We start from the raw sequence: 12465 nt of genomic DNA, 5'->3' as shown, positions 1-12465 counted from the left end.
AGCAGCGTGTGTACAGAGCATGGAGCAGCAGCGTGTGTACAGAGCATGGAGCAGCAGCATGAGTACAGAGCATGGAGCAGCAGCGTGTGTACAGAGCATGGAGCAGCAGCGTGTGTACAGAGCATGGAGCAGCAGCGTGTGTACAGAGCATGGAGCAGCAGCGTGTGTACAGAGCATGGGGCAGCTCTGGGGAACTTAGTGTCAGGTACAAGCACAGCCCTGTGCCCTGCTGTGTGAATGCTTTACTTTCCCCTTCATTAGCAATGTCAGCTGTCCTCATTATTATTGGTATCCAAACTGTTCCTGATGGATCCCGTTGTCGGTCGGGAAATTGCATTATGTGTACCCAGCATGATGTCCAACCATATTATTATACTGTATTGTATGTGGCTGAGGGAGACCTTTCAGAATCCCCCTCTTGAAAATCCTGGGTTTGCCCCTGCAGCTGTATAGTGTTATGGCTCTACAGTACACGTACCTGTGTGCTATTCACTGACAATAACTCTGCAGGGTCCGTGCTGCACAAGACAACAATGTCCCCATTATCCGAAACTCAGGCAACCAGTAGTCTAAATTGCATGCCTGAGGTGGCAATGGGGACAGTGTTTCTGCCATTTGCAGAGTTGTGGGCGTGGCAGAAGCAAATTACCGATCCTCCGTTAATAGTCTTCTACACCTACATGTACAGGTCTCAGCATGTCATGTGACCCGCATGGTGGTAAAATACTAAATATCTCCACTTCCACACCTCCTACACGCCTCAAATTTTTTAGGGTAGGGAGGGGACCCCCGAACTATCTCTGTGCCAAATTGCAGCCCCTGAGTCCTGCTGGTTCCAGAGATAGCTTTCTGTAATCTACCTCTGGAACCAGCGGGGCTCAGGAGTTGCAATTTGGCACAGAGGTAGTTCTGGGGGTCCTTCCTACGCTGAACATTTTGGAGTGTAGGAGGTGTGGAAGCAAAGATATTTATGGTTTTACCAACGGCAGCATACCGTAATTAACTTCCTACTGAGCATGCGTGAAAGACAATGTGGAAGGGAGCTTCCGGGCAGCACGATCAGACATAACACCGGAGAGCCGCTGGGAGCTATAGGAAGTGTAGAAGATGGCGCCCGGAGGATCGGTAAGTAGTTTCTGCTGCACTAGGGGAAGGCAGTGTTCTTCCCAGGCTGTTTTACCCAGGTGCTCCACCCGGCTAGTTTTGATGAGCACCCGGCTGTCATCGGCTTACCTCCTTCTATAAGGAGAGTTGCGCACAGAAGCAACAGCCCTGCATTCTCTCATAATGCCCCACCCAGCTACTTTTTCATGCCACCCCGGCTGGAAAAAAATTCTGGGGCGAATACTGGGGAGGTTTGTGCTATTTTTGGCCAGTTGCTCAAGCAACCAGCAGGCAACACCTCCGGCATCAGACAATCTCTGCCTGAGCCAGATATTAGGGACTTTGCTGTAAGTCAAAGATATTTTTTTTTACCCCCAATCAGGAAATAGGAAGGAAAATTCTACTTTTAACATTTCACCTGTTGGTTTGACTGGCTTTGCAAGTATAGGAAAAACCCAGAAAATGAACACAAGTTACCGTAACTCCATACAGAAAACATCTGAGGACTCTGCTACTTATGTTAGAGACTTGGTACACACCTTCAATTTTCATTGGCCAATTCTACTACTTCCATGTAGTATGAAGGCCAACTAGTTTTCAATACTATAAATAGATTGTGTAGGTAAGCTCGCATACTACACGGAAGTGGTAAAATGGGTCAGTCATTGGCCAATCAAAATTGGATGTGTGTACGCACCCTTTGTTTTTACTGCAGCAGTAATAAACCGAGACATTTTTCTCATAACAAAGATTACCGAAATTGTGACACGAGACAGATCTAGAATTTGCTCTCCAGGAACTTCAGCCGGCTACAATTAAGGGTCAGAAGCACTTTAATAAAATAATACATAAGGTTACAGTCCATATACAGCACAATAAACCCCGCCCCCCCAGCGCAGCTATTTAACATGGGAGTCGTTAAGGAAAGATACTACAGAACAGAGGAGGTCAGCTCTGGTCATTGGGCCCCAATAAGTTAGTTATTAATCTCAGTTTAGATCTATGAATAGGGATGGTCAATGAGATGCAAATAATTTTTGACGCAGGATTATGCAAATTTTACATGCAAATGTATGCAGCTTGAACATGGACCAATCAAATTTTACCTCAGCAGGATTCGATTGGTTCATTTTCAAGCTGCATATATTTGCATACAAAATATGTATATTGCTGTGTCAACTAGAAATTATTTGCATCTCTTTAACCATCGCTATCTATGAATCCTAAACATAATGCTATGAGGTCATAGAAGATACAATCTGGTCATACAATCTTTGTCCAGTCTTGCTGACGGTTATGGAACAGGAGGACCAGCAGATTGGACATAATTGTGATACATTGTTTGTATTAAGGTGCCTGTTAATGATCCAATTTCCCAAAAAACGATCCAATTTCAGAATTGATCATACCGGTTCACCAACAAACAGGGAAATTATAAGCAATGCAATCAACGTAAAAAATTGCTCCCAAATTCAGATTGGCGGAATGATTGTTTATCAGCGATCGGCGCCATTAACGCAGAGCAGGATCATCCACCAGGCAACCTAGGCAGGTGCCTGGGGCCTAGTGGGTGTCAAGGGGCCCCTACAACCACCTTCTTTGATCTCTCTTCACTTCAGCTTACCAAAGGGACCACAAGGGGGGCTACAAATCTACTACCTTCCCTAAAGCCCCCATTACATCTTAATCCATCTCTGCATAAATGGCACCCGATTTCATCACTCATACGGTCGAGCGTTCAGGAGATTGTACTGTTAATGGGCACCTTTACATACATGTGGTACAATTGGCTAAAACTGATGGCACCCAGAGCAGCGAGTTGTTGTCTTCTTTGCTGCGTTTGTCACACAGCGGGATGTGAGAGCTGCCCGATTAGAGACAGCCTATGGGAAGGCAGCGTTCAACATGTCATCTTTCTACACACAAGCCAATCCGCAGAGGCTTTGTGGAAATTCATTTCCCAATCAGCTGGTGGACAAAGCAGAAACACCTTATCCAAGTGTATAAAGACTGTCGTAACCAAGATCCTGGATAAAACATTGGATCTACATGCACAGTACCTGCTGGTCTACAAAGGGAATCTGAACCATCAGTGGACAATCTGAACATATTGCTTAGCTCACTCTTCAATCGTGTGGAAGGCCTCGTTCAGATAAGAGGCTGAACTGCATGCTTTTCAGGCCGTTCAGTGTCCCGTCTGCTGCACGAGCGCAATTCAGATGTAGTCAAATGGCAGTGTTTGTAACACTAAAGGTGGCCACACACCATACAATTTTTTAAATATCTGTTCAATTTAAGAATTGCAATCAATTTTTCTGACTGATTGTAACATTTTAAAAATATGACCAATATACCACACACCTATGTTAAAATTTTTCCTCAATTATGATAAAAATGATTGGAAACTCAGAGAAAATTGCTAGGGTGTGCATACTAATAATAAACAATCCAACACACACCATACAATCTTTAGTAGAAATTAAAGAGAAATATCTGGCATTCCGGATCGATTTAAATCGAAAAAAACGGGAAATCCGATCGGATTTTTCAGTCGAATGAAAAAAAAGCTTTCGATTTTTTCGAGAGATATGATCGTTTTTATCGAATTACTGTAAAATCGGATCATTTTATTGTATCGTGTGTGGCCACCTTTAGAGTGTCAGCGCTTGACATGCGGCAGTGTTGCGCCACGGCAGATAACCGCAAAATGCCGCGTCTGAGCATGGCCAGCGCACAGATGTGACTTCATGGGGAGGGGTTGGGCCTGTCCACCGCCACGTGCAAACAAGCACCTGGCTGGTGAATGAGAGTAGCTGACAGGCGGGGAATTCACCACCTTTACCTTTGCCTTTCTGAAGGAGGCCTTCCTATTGGCTCGAGTGTGCAAGCTCTTACAGTCATTCATTTGTCCCTAAAAACAGGAAGAATGCACCCCCACAGGAAATATATGTAAAATGGGCATTTGATTATGGAAGGACCTGTAAATCTGTTACCTTTCATATACATCCTGGGTTTTTTTTTCCCATGACTATCCAGAGCCTTCTCTTTACGAAGGTCATTATCTATTTTTTAATTTTCTAGATCACTTAAAGTGTACTTTAAAGCCAACCCTAAATTCATGCCTTGCTTTTCTGAAACCAATGTTTATTGGATTAGAGGGGTCAGTTTCCTTTATTCACGTTAAGTCATAATGAGGTTTAAGGGATCACTAAGGCGAAAAAGGTAAGCAGTTAAAATCTGACAGAACTAACAGGTTTTGGACTAGTCCATCTCCTCATGGGGAATTCTCAGAGTTTGCAAAAGTATTTCCAGAACACCAGTTTCTAAGTCTAACTGCCAAAAAATAGTGTGCAAGCAAGCATGGAAGCTGGCTGGTATCTTACTATTTGGGCAGTTAGACTTCGCAACTGCATACAGGAAATGCTTTTGAAAACAAAGAAAACCCATAGAATCCCCCATGAGGAGATGGACTAGTCCAAAACTTGTCAGATTTTAACTGCATGCTGTTTTTCGCTATAGTAGGCCTTTAAGAACTAGAGCTGACCAACACTGCAGCAGAAGGGGTTACACCTGAGCTACATCCCTCTTGCAGAAATTATCCAGGCAAACTTCTGTGCAGAGACAGCATAGGAAGCTCCTAATAGTCCAGACATGGGAGGCTCTGTGGTTGGCGTTGTGTTTGATAGATGCAATAGTCCAGGCAGTGCCAAAATCAAAGAAAAATATGGCGGCAAATGTAATATGACAATTAGGAATGCTTAAATCCATGAAAGATCACTCTGATGGCTGCTGGATCACCACCAACATGTAGTCTTTATCTGAAAATAAAGAGCAGGTGTTATTAGGTTCAGACACATCTCAGTATACGCAAATACATTACAGCGTCCCTTGTGGCTATGGTTACTTCCAGTGTGCACCAATGACAGGTGCTGTTCTGCCACTTCAGTTTTCGTGTGCCATACAGCTAATCACCATGCAGCTTCCGTCCCTGTCACATGTCTAGCAAGGACAGAAGCCGCAAGGCACTTGTACACTGCAGAGGAGTCAAGAGCACCTGTCCTGTTGCTGGAAGAGGGTAATGTATAATGCTCAGTTGCAGCTCTGCATTACATTCAGGAGCGGACTGCACCTTGCCTTGGTTAGCTAAATACTGTGACATCACCCCATGGGACAAAAGCAGGTGTACATCACTAAACCTGATTGGTGCAGATAGACAGCGAATCTAGTGATGTGTAAATAAAAGAATAGAGTCTGAAAGCACCATTTCGGAAGTTTCAATTTTGTGGTCACGTGACCAGGAGTGCTTCCTGTCACAAGACCAGGATGACTTCCTGTTACAAGAGAGCTGTATCCGTCTCTCTGCAGTTACATGAAAGTCCACCTCAAAACCTTTGGAGACAGAGCCTTCTGTCATGCTGCCCCTACACTTTGGAACTCCCTGCCACACCCAATCAGGACATCTCCATCCCTGGAAGCATTTAAGGTCAAACTGAAAAGCCACCCGTTTAATCTGGCATTTATAAACACCTGACTATTTCCTCTGTAACACAGTCCAGCCTGCAACCCTGTATTGATCTGAGACATAACTATGCTCTTTTAGTCCTGTGGGAGAAAAGCGCTTTACAATTGTTATTGTATTTATTATGAAGTTATACATTATTACTGCTGGATATGATGTTACTGGTTTGCACACTACAACCAAGCTAGAGGTGAGAGAGTCACCTCCCAAAGGTGGCTGTATCATCCAATCAGAAAGTAGTGCAAGGCCACACATTGATTGAGGAAGTAGCTATCTATTTCTAAACGAGGAGTAATTTATTTTTTTTCCATAGTGGGCTGCTTCTGATCTGTGTATAGTAATGTCACACAGAGACCAATTGGTAGTATGCCACTAATATATGGGTCATGTCAACAGCGGGCAGCACCTCCAAACCAGCTATGACAAGTGAAATGAATGACCAACTTCAGGCTCAGATCTAATTAGAACAGCTAATAGCTTAACAGTCATAGTGATCAAATGTTATTTTTTGGTGAAAAAGGCTACTGCAGATACAAAAAAATAAAATAAATCATTATATGACCAAAATCAAGAATGTACAAGTATTGTGTTTCAGTGCCAGTGGGTAGAAGAGATGCAGCTACTAAGATTACATCATCCCCGCTGTTCAGAATGCAAAGGGAAGGTACAGACTGAATTTCTCTGAGACAACTGCAGCCTACAACACAGACAGTCTGTGGAGCAGGAAGTGTCTGTCTCTGCAACTGAATGCTACACAGATGTAGGAAACATTCACGCCTGGAAGTGGGGCTTAAAATGCACACAATGCATGTGGAGGAAGCTCAGTCTTCCTGTATCAGGAGACATTTCCATTAGTCGGATTTGGGAAAATACCTTACCTGGTGCTACCATGATCTCGTTTTTTTTAGATCGCACCCGGAGGAAGGTCAGATCGTTCTGAGGGTCGATGTCCCGCACTGAACTCCTGGCTCTCATTACTAGCTGATGCATGTGGCTCGCATACTGAGCAGTCGTAGCATTATCCATGGTGCTCTTTATGGGAATTCCTAAGAGACACAAGTAGGCAATATTGTAGTAGAATGCACATCATTATAACTTGTTACTGTACCTTGCCATAAATCCAGGTCAACTTCAATTGACTACACACAACAAGCAGGGCCGGATTTGGACATTTTACCGCCCAAAGCCCACTGTCACCAACCCGCCTCCCCCTCCCAACCGCCCCATCCTATGCATCACCTGTCCTATTTGTTCCCCTGGTCCTGTGCCCTCCTGGTCCTGTGCTTCCCCCATCTCTTCTGTGCTTGGGTGGGGGTTCCACTGCATGCACCTGTGGAAGCAAGGCAGCCTGGACAGGGTTTGTGACTACTTTATACGTTTGACAGTTCATCTACCTTAGTTTGCCAGCCCACTGTCTGCCCCTTGCTTCCTGGCGCTTCAGGCCATGGCCTTTGCAGCCTTCCCTCAAATCCAGCCATGACAACAAGGATGTATACCACCTAATTGATCAGCAGTAAGTGCCTTTCATTTGCTAGTACAGCTTCCATTTCCTGGGGCACAGCACATTTGCACATCAGAAGAATTTCCTGCTCATCCTTATTGCTGTTCACTGGTCAGCTGGGCAACTCACCTTCTGAATTAACAATGATGATTCCCTGTACGCCCTTCTGGCCCTGAATCCTTTTTAACGTTTCCTCGACCTCCGCCTGCAAAAATAGAAAAAAAAAGGGAAATGCTTTTGACCACGGGTGTCATCCATCACATGAGAGCCCCAAATCAAAGATAGTTTAAACAGGCACTACAGAGACTTCTAGTAGAGTTTAGTCAATTGCTCATGATACCCTGTAACACTTTTCGGCACCAGAAATACTTCCTATATCTATATATTGCTGTATATTGGTATGGAGCCCCCCAATCCCCCCTGTGATGTCATGGCCTAGGCTATTTATCTATGTGCAATTCTCTCCCCCGGAGCATTCTGGAAGGTAAGGTTTATTTTCTACTGGCTTCAGGACTCTCAGTAAACCAACATTCTGCACAGCTGCACCTAATGTCTCCCCATGTGATAAATGTCAGAAAGTAAATCAGGGAGAGGAAAGATTTTACAATGGGCAGACACTCACTAAATAATCTATAAATGAATATTGTAAAAAAGATGGAATTTTACTAATCACTTTATTTTCACTACAGTTGCGGGACAAATTGCTTATTTTTTTTTAATTATTGTTTATTAAAATGAAAAATGTTTAAAAATAAAAATCTTGTCACTTGTGTGCTGCTCTGGATGGGACAGCAGCACTTTGTCACCTGCAATAAAAGAAAGGAGGAACTGGAGAACAGCGGCCTGTGCTCTGTACTTTCTGCCATGATCATCTTCACAGGAAACTGTAAGTTACATTTATATTGCAGCATGTCCAGGCAGGTGGATGATAGGGGTGGCAGCTCCAAACTGCTGCTTCACGTAAAACAATCACTTGCTCACAGCTTTCAGTGGTATGGTCAGGAAACGCCACACATGTATGCCAAATGCAGGTCCACCCCCTACCCACATATGACTAATCACAACAGGAGATGGGGACAGTACACATGTGCATAGGAACATGCAGATCCATCCCCTACCTACATATGACCAATCACAACAGGATATGGGGAAAGTACACATGTGCATAGGAACATGCAGATCCATCCCCTACCTACATATGACCAATCACAACAGGATATGGGGAAAGTACACACGTGCATGGGAACATGCAGATCCATCCCCTACCCACATATGACCTATCACAACAGGAGATGGGGACAGTACACACGTGCATGGGAACATGCATGCCACATGCAGATCCACCCCCTACCCACATATGACCTATCACAACAGGAGATGGGGACAGTACACACGTGCATGGGAACATGCATGCCACATGCAGATCCATCCCCTACCCACATATGACCTATCACAACAGGAGATGGGGACAGTACACACGTGCATGGGAACATGCATGCCACATGCAGATCCACCCCCTACCCACATATGACCTATCACAACAGGAGATGGGGACAGTACACACCTGCATGGGAACATGGCAGAAGATTAGGCACAAGTCTAGTCTAAAAGTGGCCATACATTGTCTTGGCAGCCGATTGACCATCCAATTCGATAATTACTATTGAACCAGATGAAAATTGGTGCCGCCAATTGCCGCCTAATCAACAATGTGATCAATTTAGGGCGGAAATTGGTTGCATGTATCGATTGGACATGCGGCAAGATGTTGGCCCATCATGGTTGATCAGGTGCGCAGTGGTAAAGGCAAGCTATATTGGGACTAGCGCCGAATGCCACACAACCCACGGGGCTGTCCCCCCTAATGTCAAATGTGCCTCCCACATTTTACCTGTCCATGGTAGAGGATATTCCTGAGCTGACAGATCAAATTACACTTGTTTAAATCAGTATTTCTAGCTAATCAGTGGAGTGGCCTAGGAGCCTGCAGGACAAACACAGTCCATATTATATATACAGGAAATAAATGATAATACAGGAGAATGCTGCTATTCACAACACTGGACAGAAGCACATCAGGGCAGGGGACCAATCACAGCTGGAGCCGGTGACGTCACTAGCAAGCATTGCCTGAATCAATTGTACAAAGGACAGTCAGGGTCTACCCGGATGAATGTAACGGCAAGCCGGATGGGTCATGTCACCGGCCTCCCTGGCCCCTGCCCGGTGTACCGGTACATCACTCACCATGTCCGCCGCCTTCCCGTCAATAAATAGCACTGCGCATGCGTAGAAAGAAGCATCACCAAGCGGCCAAGCCCTCAGCTGTCCCACCCTGAAAACAAGCGGATGACAGCGGCCAATAGCAGCTCTGCGCTCTGTGAAGGGAAACGCAGGTGTCCCCGGCGCAGGCGCCATTTTCTTGAAGACTGGAGTAGAAGTGTATACAGAACTGTGCTCAGCCATAATTGTAAGGGCTATTTTATTTATTTTGTGTAGCTGCATATTCATAACCAAACCCTGTTTTACCTCCCAAATCATCAGCAGCCTGCCTGGGACCGCTGACACAAGACAGGGTGGCTTTCTGGGTTTATGCTGCTGTAACCCTATTCTGGCCTTGCCATCTGTGTGCCTAAGGGCCCATTCACACTAGCAATTGCAAAATCCTAGCGCTTATTGCTAGCATTTTGCGCTGGTGATTTTACCTCGGTTAAATCACTGTACACTTGTGATTCCTGAGTGATCGCGATCAGCCGCGCTTTCTAAGCACTGTATCACGATTGCTACAGAATTGCAGCAAAATGTAAATGCAACACATTTTGCGATTGCCGCTAAACATGAAATACCCGCGATCTGCAGTAGTGAGATCACTGCCATCAAGTTAGTACTGTGCTATTGCTTTAAACAGTGATTCAGCGTTTAGCGGGAATCCCCACTAATCGCCCAAGTGAGAACAGGTCCTAAGGGCCCATTCACACTTGACAAAGCGTAAAATGGTAGCGCTTAGCGGAATGCTGGACAAATACGGGTTCTTGGAGAGATCGTGATTAGCGCTTCTAATAGCATGCTAATCACGATCGCTCCTGAATTGCCAAAAAATGCTTCATGCAACACGTTTGCGATTGCCGCTAATCGCGAAACACCCACGATCGTCTGTAATCGCGGCAGTGAGATCACTGCCATATATTTACAATTGCACTAGCGCTTTAAAAAGCGATAGCGCTTCGGCAATAAGTCTGTATGTGATTCAAAACTTTTTATTGTACGGTTCTGATACAGTTCTGTATAATGCCGGAAAATGAAACTTAACATTTCCAAAGCTTGCAATAAACCATGTACAGTTAGTCATTAAAGGTATTACCCAAATCACCTTTTGTTGGTTTGATGTCTGCATTTCTGCTCCTCCACTAACACCGGACCACACTTCACTTCCTGTCTCTCTTTGGGCTGGTGCAGAGCGGTTCTGAAGCGTTTTTTAACCACTTGCCGACCGCACACTGCACATTGGCAGCGGCAAAGTGGCAGCCCCAGGACCACGTAACGCACATTGGCGTTGGGTCCTGGGACTCTTCCGGGCCGGGGATCGCGCGCATTGATGCACGCGCATCCGCCGGCATTAGGCTCCGCCCACCCGCGACGACATCCCGCCAGCCATACGGAAGCGCCGGCGGGATGTTAACCCCCGATCTGCCGCATACAAAGCGTATAATACGCTTTGTATTGTATACAAAGCGTATTATACAGGCTGCCTCCTGCCCTGGTGGTCCCAGTGTCCAGGGACCACCAGGGCAGGCTGCAGCCACCCTAGTCTGCATCCAAACACACTGATCTGCCCCCCCCCCTGCCCCCTGATCGACCACAGCACCCCTCAGACCCCCCCCCCCCCCCCTGCCCACCCCCCAGACCACTGTTTGCACCCAATCAACCCCCTAATCACCCATCAATCACTCCCTGTCACTATCTGTCAGCGCTATTTTTTTTTAGTCCCTAAACTGCCCCCTGGGGACTCCTGATCACCCCCCCACCCCTCAGATTCTCCCCAGACTCCCCCCCCCCGTGTACTGTATGCATCTATCCCCCCTGATCACCTGTCAATCACCCATCAATCACCCCCTGTCACTGCCGCCCTTCAATCAGCCCCTAACCTGCCCCTTGCGGGCAATCTGATCACCCACCCACACCATTAGATCGCCTGCAGACCCGACGTCAGAACACCTCCCAAGTGCACTGTTTACATCTGTTCTCTCCTCTAAACACCCACTAATTACCCATCAATCACCCCCTATCACCACCTGTCACTGTTACCCATCAGATTATTAGACCCTAATCTGCCCCTTGCGGGCACCCAATCACCCGCCCACACGCTCAGATTGCCCTCAGACCCCCCCCTTATCAATTCGCCAGTGCATGATTTACATCTGTTCTTCCCTGTAATAACCCACTGATCACCTGTCAATCACCTATCAATCACCCCCTGTCACTGCCACCCATCAATCACCTCCTGTCACTGCCACCCATCAATCAGCCCCTAACCTGCCCCTTGCAGGCAATCTGATCACCCACCCACACCATCAGATCGCCTGCAGACCCGCCGTCAGATCACCTCCCAAGTGCATTGTTTACATCTGTTCTCTCCTCTAAACACCCACTAATTACCCATCAATCACCCCCTGTCACTGCTACCCATCAGATTAGACCCCTATCTGCCCCTAGGGCACCCAATCACCCGCCCACACCCTCAGAACGCCCACAGACCCCAGTCCTGATCACTTCGCCAGTGCATTGCTTGCATCTATTACCCCCACTAATCACACCTTGAGACACACATCAATCACCTCCTGTCACCACCTGTCACCCCCTAGCACACCTACCCATCAAATCAGGCCCTAATTTGCCCCATGTGGGCTCCTGATCACTCGGTCAAACCCTCAGATCCTCCTCAGACCCCTTCCGATCACCTCCCCAGGGCATTGATTGCATCTATTTTCCCCTCTAACCACCCCCTAAGACACCCATCAATCACCTCCTGTCACCCCCCTAGCACTCCTATCCATCAGATCAGGCCCAATACAACCTGTCATGTAAGAGGCCACCCTGCTTATGACCGGTTCCACAAAATTCGCCCCCTCATAGACCACCTGCCATCAAAATTTGCAGATGCTTATACCCCTGAACAGTCATTTTGAGACATTTGGTTTCCAGACTACTCACAGTTTTGGGCCCGTAAAATGCCAGGGCAGTATAGGAACTCCACAAGTGACCCCTTTTTAGAAAAAAGACACCCGAGGTATTCTGTTAGGTGTATGAAGCGTTCATAGAAGATTTTATTTTTGTCAAAAGT

At 46.3% G+C, this 12465-nt stretch overlaps 1 protein-coding gene across 1 annotated transcript; it reads right to left on the bottom strand.

Moving 5' to 3' along the window:
• Positions 1-1919: 1919 nt before the first annotated feature.
• On the bottom strand, positions 1920-9468 carry DYNLRB1 (dynein light chain roadblock-type 1). Its single transcript, XM_068262395.1, has 4 exons — positions 9372-9468; positions 7254-7329; positions 6502-6669; positions 1920-4922 (listed from the first exon to the last, which is right to left on the bottom strand). The coding sequence occupies exons 1-4, from the start codon at positions 9372-9374 to the stop codon at positions 4879-4881; spliced, it is 291 nt and encodes a 96-aa protein (XP_068118496.1). The 5' UTR covers positions 9375-9468; the 3' UTR covers positions 1920-4878.
• Between the last annotated feature and the right edge of the window lie 2997 nt (positions 9469-12465).

Source organism: Hyperolius riggenbachi, chromosome 12 (genome assembly GCF_040937935.1).
Source record: "Hyperolius riggenbachi isolate aHypRig1 chromosome 12, aHypRig1.pri, whole genome shotgun sequence".
Lineage (NCBI taxonomy): Eukaryota > Metazoa > Chordata > Amphibia > Anura > Hyperoliidae > Hyperolius > Hyperolius riggenbachi.
Note: the sequence above shows the minus strand (reverse complement) of the source record. Positions and strands in the feature narration are given on the sequence as shown.

What these genes read in the sequence shown, in the direction of transcription:
- DYNLRB1 (XM_068262395.1), bottom strand. An exon ending in CATCATTGTTAATTCAGAAG is followed by an intron (nt 6,670 to 7,253) that starts GTGAGTTGCCCA and finishes TGTGTCTCTTAG; the next exon opens with GAATTCCCATAAAGAGCACC. An exon ending in CGAGATCATGGTAGCACCAG is followed by an intron (nt 4,923 to 6,501) that starts GTAAGGTATTTT and finishes CTTTATTTTCAG; the next exon opens with ATAAAGACTACATGTTGGTG.